General features: G+C 40.0%; 1 protein-coding gene across 5 annotated transcripts in view; it reads right to left on the reverse strand.

Annotated features, from left to right (window-relative positions):
- Positions 1–2,851: 2,851 nt before the first annotated feature.
- hmgxb4a (HMG box domain containing 4a) overlaps positions 2,852–23,628 on the reverse strand; it is a 50,706-nt gene continuing 29,929 nt past the window's right edge. For all 5 annotated transcript variants that reach the window (XM_043679943.2, XM_043679940.2, XM_043679942.2 and 2 more), the window contains 5 exons: positions 23,555–23,619; positions 15,322–15,433; positions 13,421–13,617; positions 10,418–10,540; positions 2,852–7,930 (listed from right to left, as the gene is read on the reverse strand). In XM_043679943.2, coding sequence (XP_043535878.1) covers positions 7,886–7,930; positions 10,418–10,540; positions 13,421–13,617; positions 15,322–15,433; positions 23,555–23,619 — 542 coding nt within the window. In that variant the 3' untranslated portion in view covers positions 2,852–7,885. The remainder of the gene's footprint in view (positions 7,931–10,417; positions 10,541–13,420; positions 13,618–15,321; positions 15,434–23,554; positions 23,620–23,628) is intronic.

Consider the following 23,628-nt stretch of genomic DNA (forward strand, 5'->3'; position numbering starts at 1 on the left):
GCATACAGATCCTGTAAGTGAAGACAGTTTTAGTACGGAAGGGCAAAATGAGTCAGCACAGACTTAGAGGACCAAAGGGCCAGTTCCTATGCTATATTTCTTTTTAAATTCTTTTCTCATTACGATAACTCAGCTTTCTTATTGATCTTTTACATGAATTTCTTGATGATGGCAACTTACAGATTTGCTGTTTGAGATATGATGCACTTTGTTCCTATGCCCTCTGACACCTTTTGCAATCTAGAGAAAAACGCTTCTGCCTCAAAGACTTTAGATTAGATTACCTACACTGTGGAAACATTCCCTTCGGCCCAACCAGTCCACACCAATCCTCCGAAGAGTAACCCACCCAGACCCATTACCCTCTGACTAATGCACCTAACACTATAGGCAATTTCGCATGGCCAATTCTCCTGACCTGCACGTCTTTGGATTGTGGGAGGAAACCCACGCAGACATGGGAGAATGTGTAAACTCCACACAGTTGCCTGAGGCTGGAATTGAATCTGGGAAGCTGGTGCTGTGAGGCAGCAGTGCTAACCACTGAGCCACCGTGCCGCCCCAAGACTTGGTTCTCCCTACCCACCACCATTCTCCCTCCCCATACCCCCCCCCTCACTGTTATAATGCATTAGGTTCCTCTTTTTTGTCTTCGTGCTACCGTGATTCAGAAAATTCAGGAGAGCAGGATTTACCATGCATTCACCTCACCACTGCTCCAATGACTAGTAGTGATAAAGGTACTCGTTACAAAACATGAAGTTTCAGAATATTGTGGGACTCTCTTTTTTTGGGTAAAATGGAGTGAAGGGGTCACACGAATTGTTTTCATGTGTTGGTTGTATAAAGGATGAAAGTAGCCTTTGTGTTCAGTAAAGCAGAGGATGGTTGTTTTGCAGGGAAGATGATACAAGATGGCCTGTAAACAATTACCAAAACATCTGTGCTAATTGTACATAAACAATTACATCTTCAGTGACTGAGTTCCTAGGAAAGAATTAGGCATGCCAGGTTTTGTAAACAGTTACACTTTAAACCACCTGTTTGGATTCAATTTAGAATGAACTTGGGAATCTAAAGGATATAGCTTAGTGGCACTGGGAGACAATGGCCTAGTGGTATTATTGCTGGACTGTTGATCCAGAGACCCAGGCAATGTTCTGGGAACCCTAGTTTGAATCCTGTCATGGCAGATGGTAGAATTTAAATTCAATGAAAATCTGGAATTTTAAGTCTAATGATAGCAGTGAATCCACTGTCAATTGTTGGAAAGACCCACATGATTCACTAATATCCTTTAGGGAAGGAAATTGCCATCCTCACCTGGTCTGGCCTTCACGTGAGTCCAGACCCACAGCAATGTGGTTGACTCTTAACTGCCCTCTGGGCAGTTAGAGTTGGGCGACAAATGTTGACCTAGCTTGCAACATCCTCAGTGATTGAATGTTTAAAAATTCTACCTGGATACAAGGCCCATGTGATTCATTTTACCATGGAGATGAGTTTATGAGGGAGCTCAAAGAAAGCTATTGTAGCATCGATTTGCAGCAGGTTTTCTCATAATCTCCGAATCTCTCAGTCTCAGTCTAAGGGAATCTGACAGAGTAAGCAGACAGGTAGAGGCAGTAAGTCTCTGATTCAATACATGGGCAAGAATGGGAGCTTGTGCTAGGAGCGAAGAAACCAGATTTTTGAAGGTTAATGTGATTCAAAAGATTTACTGAATTTTGGTCAAAGAGAAGAATCTCCAGTTTAATCACATCGTAAAGACCAGGTTAACGATTAAAAGCTAAAGTAAATAAAAACAGAAATTGCTAGAAAAGCTCAACTAGTCTCACTGTACTAAACAGTACTGAAGTAGTTCTTAAAGAGTCACTGGACCTGAAATATTAACTCTGCTTTCAGCATAGATGTTGACAGACCTTGAGTTTTTTTCCAGCAATTTCTGATTTTGTTTGTGATTCCCAGCATCTGCAGTTTTGTTTCGGTAATGAGAGGAAAAGACAAGTAATAAGCTCTCAAGTTATGAATCACTTTGGATTGTTCCCAGAGAGTGGAGCACCTACTCGAGAGGCAGAGCAGTAAAACCATGGGAGGGGGATTTTTATTTCTAGTGTTAAACGTTCAAGCCTTTCCACAGTAAGTTGTCTATCAAAACAGTATTTATTCAACATTGCTTTTAGTTTGTGTTACAATTAAACCTTAAAATGCAAAATTTTATCTTGTGATCCTTCCAAGCCACAGTGGAAGCTTGAACATCTTTTAAGAAAGAAGCTTAAAAACAAAATACTGATGATTCGTTAAGTTACCCATGAAGGACAGCAGCAGCTTCAATCACCCAAAGTACCAGGAGGAGTCATTAACATTGGACTCAACATTGCTGCACTTGGCAAGTATTTAAATACCAAATGCCATACAATGACTTTGGGTAGTTCACATTTTGAGTTAGAGTTGTACAGCACAGAAACAGAACCTTTGGTCCAAATTGTCCATGCCAGATATCCTAAATTAATCTAGGCAGTATTTGGCCCATATTGCTTCCAATTCATGTACCCACCAGATGCCTTTTAAATGTTGTAATTGTACCCACTGACACCAGTTCCTCTGGCAGCTCATTCCATACACGCACCACTGTGTGTGAAAAAGTTGCCCTTTAGGCCCCTTTTAAATCTTTCACCTTAAAAGGAGATATCAGATTTGATTGAATTAGCCTCCTATGCTATCCTGTCTGATATCCATTAATCTCAATAACATTACTTCATTATTCAGTGCTTGCATAGCCAGCTGTAACTGATGAAGAATAATAATGACACAATCTATTGAAATAAGACAACCAAGACAGACTCAAATATAAAAACTCATGATTTTTTATGTATTACATATAGCACACAACTACGGTTTACAGTGCTCAACTAAAGACAGTTCAAAAAGCATTTATTATAAAAGCTCAAGATGTTTAAAAAAAATTCTAAACCTTTACACATTTTCTTTTAATTTTGGAAGAAAGAATAAATTTTAATGGCAACACCCAGCCTGTAGATGGGAGCACAGGTTTTGGAAATTAGTTCATCGTGGTGCTAAAGCATTGAGAAAGGAAAACAGCTTGATCAGTAAGACAGCTCTGTACTTACGTTGAAAACAGAATAGGTCCAATGACCCATGGTTTTCGCCCAGAAGGGGGTGGAAATTGAGCTCAACATGTATCGAGGAGGACTGTGACCTAGCGTGTGATTTGAATTCATCAGGACGAGGTACATTAGTATGTTTCTGGCACACAGTAGAAGCATGTCTTATCAGGGAAGATACAGTCAAGAGTAATGGACAGCTGAAGCAGGGAGCTGAGGAGGCAGATATTATAAAGGTCCTCCTACTCAGCTCCAACAACACACACTGCTATTTGTGAGTTTGACATTTTCTATTCCCTTAGCTGCCATCTCCATGATCTGTTAGCCAGAAGAAACAAATAAATTATTTATTGCATGCAGTTGAGCTGCATCCAAATTCTGATCCTAGAGGTGAAAAAACAAGTACAATTAGACTTGAAGAAATAGTGTCAGAGACCTGTTTTGGATTATGAGGCACACATTTACTTGACTTGGATTTACAAGTTCTGATTCAGCGGCAGCTTGGACTGGTGGAACAAGCTTGAAGAATTGAACGGCCTCCTCATGTACCTGTTCAATTTCTCACCGACTGCCCAAACAATTTAATCTATTTGCTCAGTAAATAACCCAGGGTTTAGCAAGGTGGACTCAGAGCTGCATCCAAACCAAATCTTTGGATCTAAAATGTAGCATGAATTTGGAAGAACGAGAGTTTATCTTATTGGAACACATAATCCTGAGAGTATGTGCCTTGTCAGATTCCGAGAGAATGTTTGGTCTTGCAAGGGTGTCCAGAACGGATTTAAAAATAAAGGCTGTCCCTTTTAAGGCTGATACAAGGGGGATTTGTTTTCGCTCAGAGGGTTGGTCAGCCTGGAGTTTTTACTCCGACAGCAATATATTCGAGGCTGTGAGAGTTTAACAGATTTTGGATCAAAAATGGATTTTGGCAGGAAAGTGGAATTGTGGTCGCAATCTGATCAGTCACGATGACATTGAATCTTGCAACGGATTCAAGGGATTGAACAGCCTACTCCTATTCTCATTTCTTTTGATCATAGTTATAAAGAGGCCAGCCAGTTGTTTCAGCAAGGTGCACTGCAGTGCAATCAGGCTAAACCAAACCAAGCAGTTAGTATGCTTATAAAGGGCCATCCTAGAACTGGACTGTTTTACATTTCCATCCAAACATTCAGAACTGCCCAGCCTGGTCAGATTTCATATGTCAAAATGATCAGCTAGTCATTGGCAAGGTAGACATTTTTTAAAAGAAATATTTTATGGGAATGTGAGCAACGCTGTCAACGGCAGCATTTGTTGCCCATCCATAACTGCCATAATCCATGGGGTGTAGGTCCATCCACAGTGCGATGGAGGAGTTGTAGGAATTTGATCCAGACACAGTGAAGGATCAGCAATGAGGCAGCACAGGCAGGTCCATGTCAGAAGTGAGCTAACTCACCCCTACAATTAAACTGGGTGAAAATAAAATAAATCACACCACTTCAAAAGAAACATCTTTAAATAGTATTTAACCCTTTAAATGTGTTTGGGGAGGGTAATTTTGATAGCAAATAATTGACAATGTGAATATTTAATAGCTCCATGCATATTTCCCATTTCCTCAGAGGAGGCATAAGAGAAGGAATAGTTAAAATTTACTTAGTAACCTTCATGATTTTAATAAGGACATGTCACAACAGAACTAGGTTGATGCTGTGATTCAATTAGCAATACACCAAACACTATTTGATTCTAGTAATGGATAGTTAGCTGTACAACAAGTCTCACTGAATACTTACAACTGCCTGCCCTGAGTATCAAAATAATTTATGATTTCTTAACGATAGGAACATAGAAAAGAGAAGCAAGAATCAGCCATTCCGATCCTTGATCCAAAATTCTAGATCTTCTACCTCAACACCATTTTCGTGCACAATCCCCACATCCCTTAATATCTTAATCTATTGATCCCTGTCGTGAATAGATTCAATGTCTGAATCTTCACAGCTCGCTGGGGTAGAGAATTTCAAAGATTCAACTTCTCCAAGTGAAGAAATTCCTCCTTATCTCAGTCTTAAATGTCCTACCCTTTTCTTCTGACGCTGTGTTTCCTGATTGGACGTACTGGATGGTACGGTGGCTCAGTGGTTAGCACTGCTGCCTCACAGTGCTAGGGACCCGGGTTTGATTCTACCCACGAATGGAGTTTGCACATTCCCAGTGTCTGCGCGGGTTTCTTTTGGGGAACCTGGATTTCCCTCCCACAGTCCACAGATGTGCAGGTTAGGCAGATTGGCCATGCTAAATTCACCCGTAGTGTCCAGGGATGTGTAGGCTAGGTGGATTAGCCACGGGAAATGTGGGGTTACAGGGATAGGATAGGGAGTGGGTCTGGTGGGTGGGGGAATTCTCTTCAGAGGGTCGGTTCGGACATGTAGGACCAAATGGCATGCTTCCACACTGTAAGGATTTGATGTTTCTATATTCCCCCACAACCCCACACTAACAACAGCCAGGATGGGAGGTGCTTCCTGGATTTAATCCATTGAGTTCTGGAAGAGTTTTTATATGACAACTGCAGAACTACTGCAAAGCAACTCTCAGCTCACACTACGGCCTGCAACCTAATGGAAAAACAATAAAGCACGGTTATATTAAAAGGCACCATGTAAAGGCAAATTGTCTAAACCTTGTTCAGAATGTCTCAGCCAATTTGACAAAAATCACCAGCTTTGTTGTGCAACTTTAAACTAAGATACAGATGCACGATTATTGGCTTAAGCACAAACTCTCCATGCAGAGAAACTTTCTCAACAATGAGTATACTTGACAAGAGATGGCACTTATTTATGAAGAGCAGCTACAGTGGCCTCAAAGACATCATCATCCTACAGAAAAGAACTGAAAAATGGAGCAAAGCAAGAGAATGGTGTTATGTACCTTCCAACAACAACTTGTATTTGTACAGTACCTTTGTGGGAGAATGTCCCAAGGTGCTTAAGGAAAGATTAAGCCTAAATGTTTGAAGCTATTATCCGTAATGAACTCAGTCCTGAACTGAAAACTCAACTACAGAATAATTTCAAAAAATTCTGGAGAAACTGAACAAATTTGGCAACATGTACGGTGAGAAAAACAAAGTTAACATTTTGAATCCAATATGGCTCTTCTTTCGAACATGTACAGAACCAGTTCACTTCCAATGAGCAGGTAATTTCCATCTATTACTAAAAACACTATTTTAATGCTGTCTGGTTAATGCAATAAAATGTTCATACAAAGAAACTACTAGAGCAATAATGAGGTTTTAAAATTAAATGGGAGAAGTGGTTTCCAGTGGCAGGTGGGTAGGTAATCTGAGGACCCACGGATTCCAAATGAATCAGGATTTTTTAAAAAAAATATACAGTTCGAGAGAAAACTGCCCAAAAGCACATGGAAGTAAATTCAATAAATATCGAAGGGGAGTTTTTTTTTTGCAGGGAGTTAGAAAAAGGGTAGGACTGGAATAGCTCAACAAAATATACCAATTTTAACACCGAGCATCCAGACTCACTTCCTTCGACAGCACCTTCCGAACCTGCAATCTCCACCATCTAAGGGACAAGGGCAGCAGAGATATGGGAACACTGCTACTTGCAATTCCTCTCCAAACCATATGCCACCCTGATTTAGAAGTACAGCGCCATTCCTTCAGTGTCACGAGGACAAAATCCTGGAAGTCCCTCCCAAACAGTACTGTGAAGGCCCCTTTGCCAATTGGACTACAGTGGTTCAGGAAGATGACAAACTCACTAGCTTCTCCAGGCAATTAGGAATGAATGTAGTGCTGACCTAGCCAGCAATACCCACGATCTGTGAGTGAATAAATAAAATCAAGAACAATTACCTAGGTACCTGTCAAGTTGTTCAGGAAAGGTAAAGGTAGAGTTAAGATGTAATGGATAAAGAGACAAAACTTTGCAAGATTTTGCTAGTCTAAAGCAAAAATGAGGTGGTGTTAAACCCTATGATCCTGTATGAGACAGTCTATGCATAGAATCAATTTTGAAAGAGAACAATTAATCACAAAACATTGCATCCGTTATAAGCTGTGCTCAAAGCAAGGGATTCATACGAATATACCTACAATAAAAAAAAATCCATGGAAGAATTAAATTGAGTTAATGCACCAAGGACAGAATGGGAACTGCTGTGAAACACAAGACAGGCTGCATTTTCAATTGTATAAAATAATTCAATTGAAATAGAAAGGTAACTGCAAACATATAATGGATAGCTGAGCACCTAAAAGTTCAAGGTCGGTTTGGCACCTGTGAATCTGAGCTTCCATTGGAACACTGCAGTTTTCTTGTTTCAGTGGGCAACTAAGCAGTTACATATTTCCAACCTTTCTTTATTCCAGATTCACAATTCTAAAACAAAAATTGTGACATACATCTTGTTTAAACATTACAGACTTACAAAATGACATGTACCCGTGATAACATTTAGACTTCAGCGTAAGATGATCCAGCGCTTGCTTTCTCATTTGGTGTTGAAGTGGTCCCACGTAAGTGCCAGTCAGTCCATAATCTCTACGGTAAATCGCAATCTTCCCACTAAGCCCTGCAGTATGTGTTTTGACAGTTCAAAACCAGGCTTTCACCCCACTCAATAATAATTACAATACTATGGGAAAGGGTACAGAACACACGTGTTCCTCCACAGCCAAGTCTTTATGTACAATATATTATTCAGTTTTCTGGTATTCTTCCAGTTCCAACAATCCACAAAGATCAAAGGCCTGGCATGATATAAGCAATGTTATCCAGAGTATGGGCCTGGGTGGATAAAAAAAAAATCATCAGAAAGCAGCTTCTGTAACTCGAGAGGACAATCTGATCTTAGTCCTACTAATACTATGCAAATTCCACCTCCCGTCAGTCTTTCTTGGCCAAGGAAAATGTTTAGAGGGAAGAACACAACCGAAAGGGCACTGTTTCAACCAACGTGATATACATTTGGCAGAACTTGCAGTCAACAGCCTACTTCAGTAAGTGAGTGCAAGTCTCTATAAACATCAGCAAATAGTACTCCTGACAAAACCATCTCCCCATAAAAGCAGGGTGAAACACAGCGAGTATATATTTTTTTAAATCCAGAGGACTGCGAATACTGGAAACACTAAATCAGAACTGAAATTGCTGGAGAAACTCAGCAGGTCTGGCAGCATCTGTGGGAGAAGGCAGAGTTAATGAAGAAGTTCTCAAAAAAAAAGGTCACTGGACCTGAAATGTTGACTTTGCTTTCTCTCAACAGATGCTGCTGAGTTTTTGAATAGCTTTACAAATTCTGTGCCCACAATTATTCTCTATATATGATAGAAGGGGAGAGTTAACCTTGTGGCTGAGGAATAATGTGCATGGGGGTTTAATAGTATCTTGGACTATGGATAATATTTTGCTTGGGATCCGTTATGATGCACTTGCTATGGTCATCAAATCAAAACTTGAACCTGAAACTTCAAATGTAGGGAAGCTATCACCGTGCACAACGCCTTAAGGCCAAGGAATACTGTCATAGTCAAAAAACAAAGGATCTTGCTCTTCTTCATTTTCCAATGCCCCCTGAATTTATCTACACAGGACCAAGTCAAGCCTTTCAGTCAAAACAGTCTGCCAACTGTCAATTACGAGGCTTAGAAATGAGTAACATCTGATATACAGAAGGCAAGTCAATTTGTTGCACCATACCAAATAGAAAACCACGGTTCCCATTGATATTTAAATCAATAAACGAAAACACAGAAAACCGAGCTGGTCTGAATCACAAAACAAAAACAAACCTCAGCAATCCAGCATCCAAAGCCGAGATAATGCCACATCAGCAACAGAGTATTTACTGACTCCGACTGATGTGCTCTCTGTGGCAGAACAAACAGACTCACTCTTATACACTAAAGTCACCCAGTATTTAAAATGGAGAGAGATAACGAAAGTAATTTACATCCTACAATTTCCAAAAAATGTTTAAGTATCAGTACTTAGTAACAGCACCCCTGGAAAAATCACAAAGAAATTAGGTAATCAGTTTTTTTTTGTGAAAAGGAAATCATGTCTGACCAAATCAATAAACATTTTTGAGAGTATAACAACCAAAACATATTCTGTTTTCCCAAAGTGATTAATGTCACACTTGTTCACATTTCAATCCATCTGTCACCTTCTTACCCGCTCACTTAACCTGTTTACCTCTCATTGCAGCTGTCTATCTGTGTCCTCTTGACAGTTTACATTACCACCGTGCTTTGCAAACTTGAACACGAACTTCAGCCTCATCATTTAAATAAGTGACGTGGACCGTAGAAGCTAGTATTAAAGCACAGATCCTGTGGGATTCCACTAGTTCTACACAGTTATCTTAAAATGACCTGTTTATCCTAGCCTCTGCTGTCTGTCCATCAAGTGCCCCTCAACATTATCTTCCAATCTCATGAGTCTTAATTCTGTGTAACAACCCGTTGTGTGAAAATTCAAATAAACCAAATTCTCCATTATCACCTTTTTGAAAGTTACCATTGAACCTGTTTTAACTGCCTTTTCATAATAACGTAGTGTTGACAAAAAATATTTTCCTCATTCCTAAACTGTTTCCCAATTACCTGAGCTGGGTCTTCTAAATTGTCAGTCTATCTGCCACTAAAAAGATTTTCTGTTATTATAAGAGAAACAGTCTTCTATTCACTTAGTAACACAGAACATGAGCACTGCTGAGAAAAAGAAATGATATTGAAGTTTTTCATTTTGCATTCATTATGAATAACAAAGATGAAAAGGTTCAAACAACTGAAAGGTGTTATTTATGTGTTTGTCCCAATATGCGCATGATGAAAAGCTTCGATTGCAGGTCTCCCTTTGCCCTCATCAGAAAGATTTGCTTTGATTTGTTATTGTCGCATGTACCTAGGTACAGTGAAGAGTTTTGTTTTGCGTGCAGTACAGACAGATCATACCATTCAAAGTGCATAACGGTACTAGAACAAATAGACAAATACAATGTTACGGCTGCAGAGAAGATGTACAAACAGAGAGGTCAACATTAAATTTAAGTGGTCCATTCAGAAGTGAGAACTTGGGATAATCCTGACTTGTAAATATTAGGTTAAATTCTACAGGACCAAGCACCGTCTTAGCTCACTTGCGATCAGGAGACTTAGAGTACAGAGAGGCATCAGCCTCAGATTATTTGCTCATTGTCAAATCTCCTTGGAAGGCAATGTATTAATTCTGATGTAAAATTGGAGCAAGGTGGTAAGGGAAATACTTTACCAGGACTTCTTTTGGACACCCATTGAGACATTCAACCTGCGCAGTGAGGCAAGTTAAAGGACCGAGTGCACAGATGATGGAATCCAGCAGGACAGAGAGACTCCCAGACACTGCCACCATCCCCTAGAAACAAGAACGAGACATTTTACTCTAACCAATCTTTTAATGCAAGGCAAAAGTATGACTCTGTTATATATAATTCTAGCCATAACCTTTTTAAAAAAAGAATCATGCTTCGATACCATGCATCATTGGAGCTACTAGGGCCAGGAAGGTCCCAGATTTGATTTCTTGGGGATTAATCCCAATGAGGGTGGAGCTCGGAGAAACTACAATGATTTCAAAATTATTGTACTGAAGAACTGTTTGCAATGCCAGCTCCCAATTAGAGTCATAGGGCACAGAAACTGCTCAGTCTAACTTGCCCATGCCAACTAGACATTAGCCCATATCCCTCTAAACGCTTCCTATTCATGCACCTATCCAGATAGCTTTGTTATGGACCAAGCCAGACCCACTCAAAACATTTCAAGAAAGTAGCCTAGATCCTAACTTTGCTAGTTGTTTTAAGCAGGTGTAATGCAGCTGGCCAAACCACTTAGTTTTAAACAGAATATAATTTATTTACAAGATTACCAAATGAAACACAAAAAAACGAACGAAATACGGAATAATTTAACATCCCAAAACTCAACAAATTATCCCAACTTAATAATACTGTTTCAAATATTTGCGACAATCCCCATAACACCCCTTGGTACAATAGGAACAATCAAACACAGAGTTTTACAGGAGAGATGTCAGAGAGAGAGCGTGAGAGAGAGAGAGAGAGAGAAAGAGAGAGCGCGCGCGAGAGAATTAATGGGAGAACTAGCCCTCCCCTTTTATTGTACAGGTGTTTTGTTTTAAAGAAAGCCTTTCTGCCTGAGGTAGTATCTGTTAGCTATAATCAAAACCCATCCAAGCCTGGACTTATTGGAATCTGTGTTTTTATGATCTCTTGAAAAAAAAATAAGGACAACATAACCCCTTGTTAAAGGAGCAGTATCATCACAGTTTTTAAACATAATTGTACCAGCTTAAATCCTTCCCATCCCATCTTAACCTATGCTCTCTAGTTTTGGACTCCCCTACCCTGGGACAAAGACTATGGCTATTTATCTTATCCACGTCCCTCAATAATTTTATAAATTTCTATAAGGTTGCCCTTCAACCTCCGACACTTCAGTGAAAAATGTCTCAGCTTACTCAACTTCTTGTTATAACTCAAACCCTCCAGTACCAGCAATATCCTTGTAAATCTTTTAAAAAATGGAACATTTCAAAATCGCCCCCCAAATATATTTTTCAATATAAGAAATATCCAGTGACCAGCACTGGGCAGTGTGTCCGTACTTCAGGTGAACACAGGACCAGATATGACTGTGTGTGTTTGGTCAAGCATTAAAATATAGATATTAGGTGAGGATGACAAGACACATTTTAAAATTGTATGGTTAAAACAGTTTTCTTTTTAACTTTCTGCCAGATACATAGTAATGCTTCCTTGACTACAACAGCAGGCTTCAGGTGGGCTCATAGAAACACTGTTTGTTGCCTTGGCACAACCATCAGCTCAAGGTTTCCTCCCAGTTGACAACACAGAAAGCTCTCTCTGGCTTCAAGTTTGATGAGGAACCTTACAGCCAGCAGACAATACAGCTGAGCTTCACTCAAGCCAGAGTCCTGAAGATTAAAGGATACCATCTATCACATTGTAAAACCAAATGTCTTAGTTCTCTCAAAAACCTGACTAACCTGGGAGACCTGCTCAAGTTCATAAGGCAAGGGTAATATCAACAAGACAAGATTTATATTCACAAATTGTGAAATGAGACCACATTTCACTTTTAAAGTATGCATGTTAATAGAATTTTACAGCCATAAGAGGCCATTCAGTCTAACTGATTCATGCCAGTGGTAATCTTCCACTAAATGTTAGTGGGCAGCACGGTGGCACAGTGGTTAGCACTGCAGCCTCACAGCACCAGAAACCCGGGTTCAATTCCCACCTCAGGCGACTGACTGTGTGGAGTTTGCACATTCGCCCAGTGTCTGCACATTTTAAAAATGTGCAGGTTAGGTGAATTGACCATGCTAAATTGCCCGTAGTGTTAGGTGAAGGGGTAAGTGTAGGGGAACGGGTGTGGTGTGGGTTGCGCTTAGCGGGTCAGTGTGGACTTATTGGGCCGAAGGGCCTGTTTCCACAATGTAAGTAATTTAAAAAGTAGTCCAAAACCTTTCCACCTTACCATATCAGCACATCCTCCTATTCCTTTCTCCCTCAGCTCTTTACCGAGCTTCCACTTAAATATATTGAAGTAGAAAGGTGTTTAGAGGAGGAGGGCGTTTGCATCATTGCACAGGTACACAATCCTTTACCCAAAACTGTTGGGGCCAGATGGTTTTCAGAATTCAGAACTTTTTAGATTTTGGAGTAAGTGACAGTTTAACAGCGATATTAAAAAACTCTTACTGAACAGCAGCCACACCTGTGAGGACTACGAGCCCTGAGACAGAACTGATGCCTGCCAGTGCTGGGCCATGCCACCACGTCACGTCGGAGTGACATGTGTTGAATGAGTATGGATTTGGGTTAACTGTTTGCATGGCAAACAACATTGTTATGGAGGAAGCAAAATCTTCACATTTCGGAGCTTTTTGGATTTTTTATAAAGCATTGTGTACCTGTACAATTTCATTCAAGCAGGGAGAAAGGGTTTAGTTATAAATCTTTAAAATTGCCAGTCTAAATAAGGTGACCACTGTAGGGCAAAATTAAAATTTCTATTTAAATTTGGTGTTCTGGGCAAACATTAAAGGAAGTATGGGGGGTAATATGGAAACTCCCTTTTATCTTCAAGTAAAATAATGTCAGATTTATCTTGCAGTTAATTTTTCTCCTGTATTTATTAAGGGAATTGTCCAACATTTCTTTTTACCAGTTTCACATTAACATCTCACCTCAGTTTCTTGCAATCGGTGACCTATGAGACTCAATGATTCACCGAGAAGCTGCAAGTGGGCTGCGACATCAATTGGATCGATCTCTGGCATTTTAATGGGGGAAGAGGAGTGACTGCTTCCTCCCAATCCCAGCAAATGGGTGGATTTCTTGTGTGATGATGCCACACTGGATAGAGATGAAGAATTTTGTCTGCCTGAAATACAGAGGAGAATAAAAGAGGAGAAAATCATAGAATTTGCTCATAGCAAGTGACAGACAGGCTTCAGAAGGCACCTTCCAGTCTACCCAGACTCTCTCTCGTAATTCCAACATCTTTTGTTTACAATGTATACATCTGGGAAATCCCTCTCTCCTCTTGAAGTCTCACCATTCAGCCCTTGCTGTTGTCCTTCTGTTAGATCATGGTTAATCAGACCTCAACTCCGTTTACCTACAATGTTCCAAAGTCTTGCCAAACAAAAATTCACTAAATTCAGTACTGAACTTTTTGAATGGCCTCCAGCATCCACAGCTTTTTGGGAGATTTTTCACTACCCTTTGTTTGAAAAAAAATGTCTCCTGATATCATTCCAAATGGTCTTGGTCTAATCACAAGATAATGCAACCTTGTTATGGACTCCCCTAACAGAAAAAAATAGTTTCTCAAGATCTACTCTAGATCCCAATTAGGTCACCTCAAAACCTGGTAAGTTCCTGAACTACAAGGTAGTGGAACCTGACCTCATTATTAAGACCTTCCAGCTCTGGTGTCCTTTTGGTGAACTGTAACATATCCCGTAACAGGCAGAAGGTAAATATCTTTTCCAAGGTCTCCTGAAGGCATTTCTCCAGATAGGAACAACCAAAAGGTCTGTCCAACTGCTCACTAAAGAGAGTTACAGGATAAACGACTAGAAAACAAAGCATAAAGGCCAAGCCTTCTCAAGCTTCATAGTTAAAATACTATGGCCAATTTTCCTGCCCTCATACAGTGAATTCTATTGAGACTTCTGTAAAGGTGCAGAGAAAAGTCATTAGATTCATTCCTAAAGAATCTCAGTTATCGAGAGAAGCACTGCACACTTTGGACAAGAATAAACTTAGGGGCAATTTGATCGAGCTTTAGAAGATGAAGTGTGTGTTGAAGTTGACCGTTTGTTTCCACTAAATATGGAGGAGCAGGGGTCATACCCTGAGGTGGTGCAAGCACAAATTGAGATTAGATGTTAAGAGGTGCTCCCCATCCGACAAGAACAGCGACTCTGGCTGGAACAAATCACCTCAGCTGCAGCAGTGTGCACCATTTACAAGATGCACTGCAATAACTCACCAAGGCTTCTCTGACAGAATCCTCTAAACCCACAACCTCTTACCATCCAGAAGGACGAATACAGCAGTTACATGGGAACACTACCATCTGCAAATTCACTTCCAAGCGATACACCGCCCTGATCTGGAACTATAGTGCCATTCCTTCACTGCCATTGGGTCAAAATCTGAGAACTCCCCTCCCTAACAGCACTGCCTGTGTACCTACACCACATGGGACTTCAGCGATTCAAAAAGGCAGCTCACCGACCCTTTCTCAAGGGCAATTAAGGGTGGGCAATAAATGCTAGCCTATTCAGCACCCACATCGTGAATTAATTTTTAAAAACGCTTGTATATAAAGAATGATGATGCACAGAATGGAGGGTGGTGACCATTTTAGAGAAGGTGGGGCCAGGGAGAACTCCCCAGATTGTTTTGTCTAATTGGTTTGGGATTTAATCTGTTTTCCCAAGAAACTACCTGGCCTCCAGCTGGGATGGACAGTGAATAAATTGAGATTGTAGCTGTGGAGGGGCAGGCTGGAGCAGACTGTGGATCGGTCCCTGTTTATCATTATTCATGTAGAATTGCTCTCTGGTAAGAATACCTTTCTGTTTAGTAGCTGTCTCTTCCAATAAGTCAGTCAGTTTCCGCTTCACTGTCATGGCCTCCGCTTTGTTCTGCTTGTGCTGCAGGTATTGGCACTTTTGCTTCCAGACCTACAATTACAAAGAAAATCTCACATTCCCTGCAGTGGGATAAATTTAAGATCAGTTCTCATAACTAAGGACAGCTTGAAAATAAATCTTTGCAAAACCCACTAACAGGAAAGTGTTGAAGTCGACATTATTGAAAATTGCGATCCCTCTTAAAATTTAATTACTTTAGTGAAATATATGGGAGATGATGATGCCTCGTCTTAGAAGGAATGACAACTAGCTTTTAAATGGAGTTGGGTAAGGGATAACAGTCACCCAGAAGTCATAAGTAACTATAATAATTAGCCACAAGGATTCAGATAGATGATGCGTGGATTGCCAGTTCCCAAAATAAAATAGGAAGTGAGAATGAGAGAAGATTCAAGGGAACGAGCCAGCAACTTCCTGGGAGTAGATCAGGAGTTTGAGGGAAGAACAGATATTGCTACTACCAAAGTCTGCAAAACTTCAAGGATGAACACCCCCTTGACTCCAAACCACTGCAGTCCACTACCTCGGCTTCTCTATACGACAGAACAGCTTTGGGATGGAAGCAACTCAAGGTCATAACAAATAAGAACAGGAGTGGGCTGTTCATTCCCTTAAGTCTGCTTTGCCATTCAAGATCATAGCGAATCTGATATTCTTTGAATCCACTTTCCTGCCCTTCCCCATAACCCTTGACATGCGTGAAAATGCGTGCGAGTGTGCAAGTGAGCAAGTACAAGAAAGCGAAAGACTTAAATATACACAAGAACTCTGCCTATAGCTTTCTGAGACAAGCAGCTCCAAGAACTCTCAATCCTCAAGAGAAGAAATTCCTCCTAACCTCATTTTAAATTGGTGTCCCTTTATTGTGAGACTATATTGTCTGAACCTAGACTCTCCCATGAGGGGAAATATCCTCACAGCATTTACTTCATCAAGCTCCTTAAGAATCCAATACGATGCAATGAGATTACCTCTCATTTTTCTGAACTCCAGTGAGTATGATCAAAAAGAGTGTGGCACTGGAAGGTACAGGTCAGGCAGCAGCCAAGGAGCTGGCGAGTCAACGTTTCGAGCAAATTCCACTCCCCACTTCCTGAAGGGCTTATGCCCAAAACGTCAACTCTCCTGCTTTTTGAATGCTGCCTGACCTGCTGTGCTTTTCCAGCACCACACTTTTCGACTCTGATCTCCAGCATCTGCAGTCCACACTTTCTTCCAGTGAGTAGAATTCCAACCTGTTCAACCTTTGCTCAGAAGACAATCCCTCCATCTCAGGAATCATTCTAGTAAAACTTCTCTACACTGTCTCCAATGAAATAATATCCTTTCTTAAATAAGGGGATCAAAACTGTTCTCAGTACTCCAGATGTGCCATAATTCTATTAGTTTTAAAATAGCAATGGAAATGATACACTGGATATAACAGTTAAAGTTCAAAATGGACCAAGGCCAATTTTGATGGTATTACGCAAGAATTTTCAAAAGTTGATTGGGGACACATATTTGCAGGTAAAAGGATGGCTGGAAAATGGGAAGCCTTCAAAAAAATGAGATAACAAGAGTCCAGGAACAGTACGTTCCCGTGAGGGTGAAAGGCAAGGCTGGCAGGTGTAGGGGATGCTGGACACTAGAAACATTGAGCGTTTGATTAAAAAAGAAAAAAACATGTGTCAGGTATAGACAGCAGAGATTGAGTGAATCCTTAGAACAGTAAAAAGGCAGTAGGAGTATACTTAAGAGGGAAATCAGGAGGGCAAAAAGGGGACATGAGATAGCTTTGGCAAATAAGGTTAAGGAGAACCCAAAAGGATTTTCTAAATACATTAAGGACAAAAGGGTAACTCAGGAGAGAATAAGGCCCGTCAAAGATCAGCAAGGCAGTCTGACTGAGACTTCGTCAAGAAACTCTAATGAATTAATCAGACACCATTTCCCGCTCATGAAGCCACACTGACTTTTCTTCATCAGATTATGATTTTTCCAAATATGCTGCCATTACTTCCTTAAATGATTGATTCCAACATATTTCAAATAATAGATATTAGACTAACTAGCCCATAGTTACCATTTTTAACCTCCTTCCTTTTTGAATACAGGTGTCACATTGACAGTTTTCTAATATTTCTCCAGAATCCAAGAATTGTTTAGAAAATTACAAACAATGTATCTACTATCTCTAGAAGTACTTCTTTTAGGATGCCAGGATGCACACCATCAGGGCCAGGGGACTTGTCTGGCTTTCTGAGTTTAGCCCCATTAGTTTTTCCAGTACTACTTCTCTAGTGATGGCACGGAATTCCATTCCTGTATTCTTTAATATTAATAGGACATTCAAAGTATCTTCCACAGTACAGACTGACATAAAATATTTGTTTAACTCCTATGCCATTTCCTTGTTTGCATAGCTGTCTCCTGAGATTAATTTTCTTAGAGGCCTATGTTCACTTTGACCCCTTTCTTTCTTTTTAAATATTTAAAGAAATTTTTATTAACACTTTTTATATCGTTCACTAGTTTGTTCTTCATCTTTTCCAAAATCCTTTGGGGATTCTGAACTTATCCCAGTTTTTGGAGCCATCACTGACTTTTTTCAACTTAATGCTCTCAACTTGCTTAGTTAGCTTTGGTTTGTTTATCCAGTCCACTTTAGTTAACTTCATCCTCATTTCATTATAATTCCTTTATTTAAATTAACACAATGGTTTCTGATCCAAGTTTCTCACACTCAATCTGAATATTAAATTCTTTCCTACTATGAACATGACTTCTGAGGTAATCTTTTACTGTGAGGTTATTTATTAAACCTACGAAGGGCCTGTTTCCACACTGTAGGGAATCTAATCTAATCTAAACCTAGTATTCTCATCTGTCACAGGTCATACATTACTTTGTTTAATTAACTAATGTATTACATCTAAACTACTTATCAAATTAGCTCAATAAACAAACAAACAAACAAACAAACAATCTCAAATAAACAAACAAAATCTTACAAATCTTCGACTGCCAATATTATGTAACTGTGTTCACAAACTTCCAAAATCCAACAAATTGTTTGTACAAACACTATTTCATCGCGTACCCAGCCATGATTTCAGAAAAGCCAGCACTCAATCAGAATTATGAACAAACAAAACTTAATGTGCAGCAAAAGACTAGGTGGTCTGTCAAGTCACAGACCATAACTGTTGGAAAATCATGTCATTTGTCTCCCCATGCTCGCAATCATGTCATCTCTTGAGCAAAGCAAAGAACACAAAAAAAACTCTAGTCAACAAACTTGTTGCAAATATGGAACACTTGAATATTGTTGAAAAGAGAGACATGTTGTCAACATTTGTTTTTCCTTCCAAGAGTTATATTGTAGTCAAAACATAACTCAGTTTTTCTCTCTCCACAGATGCTGCCAAACCTATGGAGTTGCTCTAGCACTTCCTGTCTTTAGTGCCAAAGTTGTGAGGTTGCATTCATTAGAACAAATGCAAGAATTTCAAACTGTCACAATAACTTATACCACAAGATGAAGGGTGCTGATGAGTTGTCAAGTTCGGCTGAGACAGTGCTATGAAGAACGCAATGTGGGGTAAAGGCTTCCCAAGCTCATAGACAATTTAAAACAAATGGTGTAAAGCCTGAATATATTCCTTGTTGTTTGCAGAGGACAGATTCCTACTTTTGAACATACATCACTTCCAACAATTATAAATGATCCACATTACAAGCTTGGCTAATTATTTTCAACTGGCTGTTGGTGTAGCTATTAGCATTAATTAATGCAGCCTTTGTAGCATAGAGATGGTATCCCTACCTCTGAGCCAGACATTCCAGGTTCAAGTCCCACCCGTTCCAGTGGTGTGTAATAACATCTCTGATTAGAAAGTATCTGCAGTGATTCTGTCTCTACCTTGGGGCCAGGTGGTCTGGGGTTCAAGTCCCACCTTTCCTGACGTTGATGTGATGACATTGTGGTAACATTACTGGACCAGAGATCCATAGTCTCCAGACCCACAGCATTATGGTTGACTCTTAATTACTCTCCGAAATAGCTCTGAGAGCCAATCAGTTTAAGGGCAACGTGGGATGAGCAACAAAAGCTGGTCTTGCTCTGGTTGTCCACATACCATACAGGAATAAATACTCAGATTGTTCAACAAGTGCTGCCCAATTGGAATCACACCAAATATAGATGTTTATTTTGGATTTTGCAAATGTGGCTCAGTTGTGCACAGCCTTCCTCTTACTAACAACCAAATGAACATGATATTTGCTAATCACAGTGATGTACAGCCCACACATCTGCATTAGTTAAGTTCTGAACAAGTTTTTAGCTCCAATTTCAAACTAAAACAGGTAACAAATTGTACTTAAGTGAAACTGCAGTGCTTACAATACTCAGTTGGAACGGAAACATATCAACCTAAGAAACAAGAACATGAATAGCCAATGTGGCCCGTCAAACATGAGCTGCCATTCCATTAAAATCCCACATTCCCCCCCAACAGAAAAAAACAACTTCACTTTATTTACTATGTAATTTTTACAGCATAGCATTACATGCTAATGGCATACTGGCCTTCATAGTGACGGGGGTGGGGGGAAAGGAAAGGAGATAGAGATAAATGGGAGGGAGATGGGCTGGGGGGAACGTAGCTAGGAATGCGATAAGTGGACGTAGTTGGAGTTGGTGGAGATAGGTGGGAATGGAGGGTTGAGCGGATAGTTGGGAAGTAAGATGGACAGGTAGGATAGTTCAAAAGGGCAGTGCCGACTTGGATCTGGTATAAGTGAAGGGAGAGGAGCTGAAGAAACTGGTGAAATCAACATAGAATCAAAAACACACAGCTGGTCTAAGAATAAAGAGTAAGCCATTCAGGACAGAGATGAGGAAGAACTTCTTCACTCAGAGTTGCGAACCTATGGAGTTCTCTCACACAAGCAGCTTTTGAGGCCAGTTCATTAGATATATTCCAGGGGGGAGCTGGACGTGGCCCTTGTGGTTAAAGGGATCAAGGAGTATGGGGGAAAAGCGGGAATGGGATACTGAGGCTGTATGATCAGCCATGATCATATTGGATGGTGGTGCAGATTAGAAGGGCCGAATAGCCTACTCATGCACCTATTTTCTAGGTTTCTCCAGACTTCAAGTGACCAAATGTTCGCATCACTGGTAACAATTTGTTGATTTTTTTTCCCCTGTGCTCTGACCAAGGGTTTAAGGTTATTCTTAAAGAGTGGCACTCATAACTAGACATAGGGTTCAGAATAATTTCATTTCTTGTAACTATTTATAAAAGGTAATATGTTCCTTGTGGGTGGGGTATTAACAGTCTAATTTATCAAGTCAGCCTCAAAAACCTGTTCGTGCACAACCCTAATCTCTCGTTTCCTACATAAACTTTACAACTGCACCATTTACTTTATATTGACTCTCATTTTTTCGAAACTAAATACATCAGTTCACATTTCAGTATTACATTTTATCTGCCTATTTCACCAATCTGCTGCCATCCTCCTCCCTGTTTACTATGTGCAAACTTTTAAATTATGCCTTATACTCCCAAGTCCAGGTGATTAATATACATTGAAAAGAGCAGTGCACCACAAACAGACCCTGCAGAACCTTAGAAAGACCACTTCACATTTCCACACTACTTCAAACAACCACTATCATTATTTTCTTCTTTGTCTCTTATTCATTTTGCTGCTGCAGTGCATTTAACTCCATTGTCTTTGCTAACAACACTATTCAGCAGAAATGCCTTTTCAAAATCCATACACATACAATGTCTTGTTTTATTGAGTCATGATATGTCAGCATCGATGGCTTGGCCAGCATTTATTGCCCACCCATAAATGCCTTTGAGAAGAACATGGTGAGCCATTTTCTTGAACCACTGCAGTTCATTGGGGGTGGGGGGGGGAAGCAATGTTGGAGACAGTGAATGTTTAATATGTTGGAAGTGGTGCCAAGCTGATTGCTTTGTCCTGGATGGTGTCAAACTTGAGTGCTACTGGAGCTGCCTCTCCAGCTAAGTGGAACCTATTCCGTCACTTGTGCTTTGCAGAGGGCAGCCAGGCTTTTTTTCCTGATGAAGGGCTTCTGCCCAAAATGTCAATTTTCCTGCTCCTCGGATGCTGCATGACCTGCTGTGCTTTTCCAGCACCTCTCTAATCTTGACTCCGATCTCCAGCATCTGCAGTCCTCACCTTCGCCTGGGGCTTTGGGCAGTCTAGTCCTGAGAAACTGGGCACAAAATGCTTTGCCTTTGATGACAGAAGAAGACCATCAGCCCCTTGAGCCTGCTCAGCCATTCAATAAGCTCATGACTGATTGGAATTCCATATTCCCAATAAATCTTGATTCATTGGGTTGGGATATCTGGTCAGCATGGATGGGTTGGACCAAATGGTCTGCTTCCATGCTGTACATCTCTATGACTCTAAAAAGATTTGCCTCACAAGAATCTATCTACCTCAAGCATGTCAGGCATGGTTTTCTATGTCTCCTTGTTAACAACTTAGACCTTTTGATTGTGTCCACCTTTTCTACTGAGCTATAGCCTCTTGAAAAGGGATGGATATAGATACGCCATGATACTACGAAAGGGCTGAATGGTCTACTCCCGCTCCTATTTCTGTGCTACCTGATCTGACCCCACAGTAATGTTTGACTACAGAAAATCGTGCTGTCTAACTTCTCTTGCAGCAGTCAGAGCATTGGCAGAATACGATTTTAAAGGATTTGATGGGATAAATGTTTCTGTTTGTCAGGGAGAACAAAACCAGCATTCAGAAATATAATACTGTCATAATTCCAGAAAGTGGCTAAAATGTGGAACAAGGAGTGGCTGCGATGAAGAAAATTTAAAGGGAGAAAGGAACACAGAGTGAGAAGAGGAGTGAAGGGATGTTCGGATGACGCATCAACACTGACATGGAACAATTCAGATCATTGACAGGTTTTCATAAATATTTTCAGAAACATCAAAGGTATCATTGCATGTAGCATCAAATAGTTATTCTAACTTAGATCCAAATCAACTGATCATGCCTTGGCAAGCGTAATTCAGTACAGATCGTTCTGCTTTAATGTGCATTTTGTCAATGCAAATTCGCTGTAATGTCACTGACAAACTGGGCATGCTGTTTCTAAAGCATGTACTTTTAAAATGTGTGTTGGCTGTAACGTGATTACATCGCCAACACTTTAATTGCTGTTTGTAAAGCACAATTTTTCTATAACGTAGAGTTGTACAAGAACACAACCATTGATTATGAAAGAACTACCTGTACTGAAGCTTTCAGTGACAGTTGGAATATCACACGAAGTTAGATGCAGACTCATGATTGAAAATTAATATCTGGGCTCTAAGGGTCAGTGCTTCCTCAATGGAGAGAAGTGGGAAATCCATATGCTTAATATTTAGCGTAAATTAATAGACTTTCAGTGAGTTAAAGTATTCTCAATATGTTGAGAAACAGGTTCAGTGGTCAAAATGTTGCGAGATCAAGGTACTCTAGGATTTAAGAACGTAATCTGGCCCATGTAAGAAGGCATTAAAAATAGCATTGCATTTTTGAGATACAATGCCAAAAATCTATTAACAGAATTTGAAGAAAACCAGAGTCCTCCCGATATACTGACCAATATTCTTCCCTCAAAATGTTAATGAGGCATACCCTTGTTTGACAACACATCAGCTTCAGACTGCAAACTCACTGGGCCGTGGCATCAGTTAATTTTGTCTGATCACGTAAGAAAAATGTGTTTTGGTATGTCTGCTATATTTATCAGATGTCATTTGTTGCCGTCCTTTAGCTGATATCACGTACAGTTTAAACAATGATCAAATATAATTCAAAAATAAATGGTTGGTTGCAAAATTCTTTGGATTTTAGTGGATGTCAAAAAAACCTACACAAATGCAAATTCCTTCTTTTAATAACAATACCATAAAACATTAACTTCTTTTAGCTTCACACTTATATATAGATGAGTGTCTATTTTGGAATAAAACTAGCACTGGACAATTTGGTTTGATTAATTCTGTGTGAACATTACCCAAGCAAAGTAACAGACGTGCTTAGTTTATAATAGGGGTGTTCCTAAAGGCTGGTCTGACAAACAACATATGAGTGGGCAATGCTTACCTGTTTCTCCTTGTCAGGAAGTTGTTTCCAGACTTCAGCTAACTTTTTGCTCAGCTCACCAAAATCTGTGATAA

This window comes from Chiloscyllium plagiosum, unplaced genomic scaffold (assembly GCF_037043375.1).
Source record: "Chiloscyllium plagiosum isolate Xiang-an unplaced genomic scaffold, Cpla_swu_hap1 HiC_scaffold_33, whole genome shotgun sequence".
In the NCBI taxonomy this organism is placed as follows: domain Eukaryota; kingdom Metazoa; phylum Chordata; class Chondrichthyes; order Orectolobiformes; family Hemiscylliidae; genus Chiloscyllium; species Chiloscyllium plagiosum.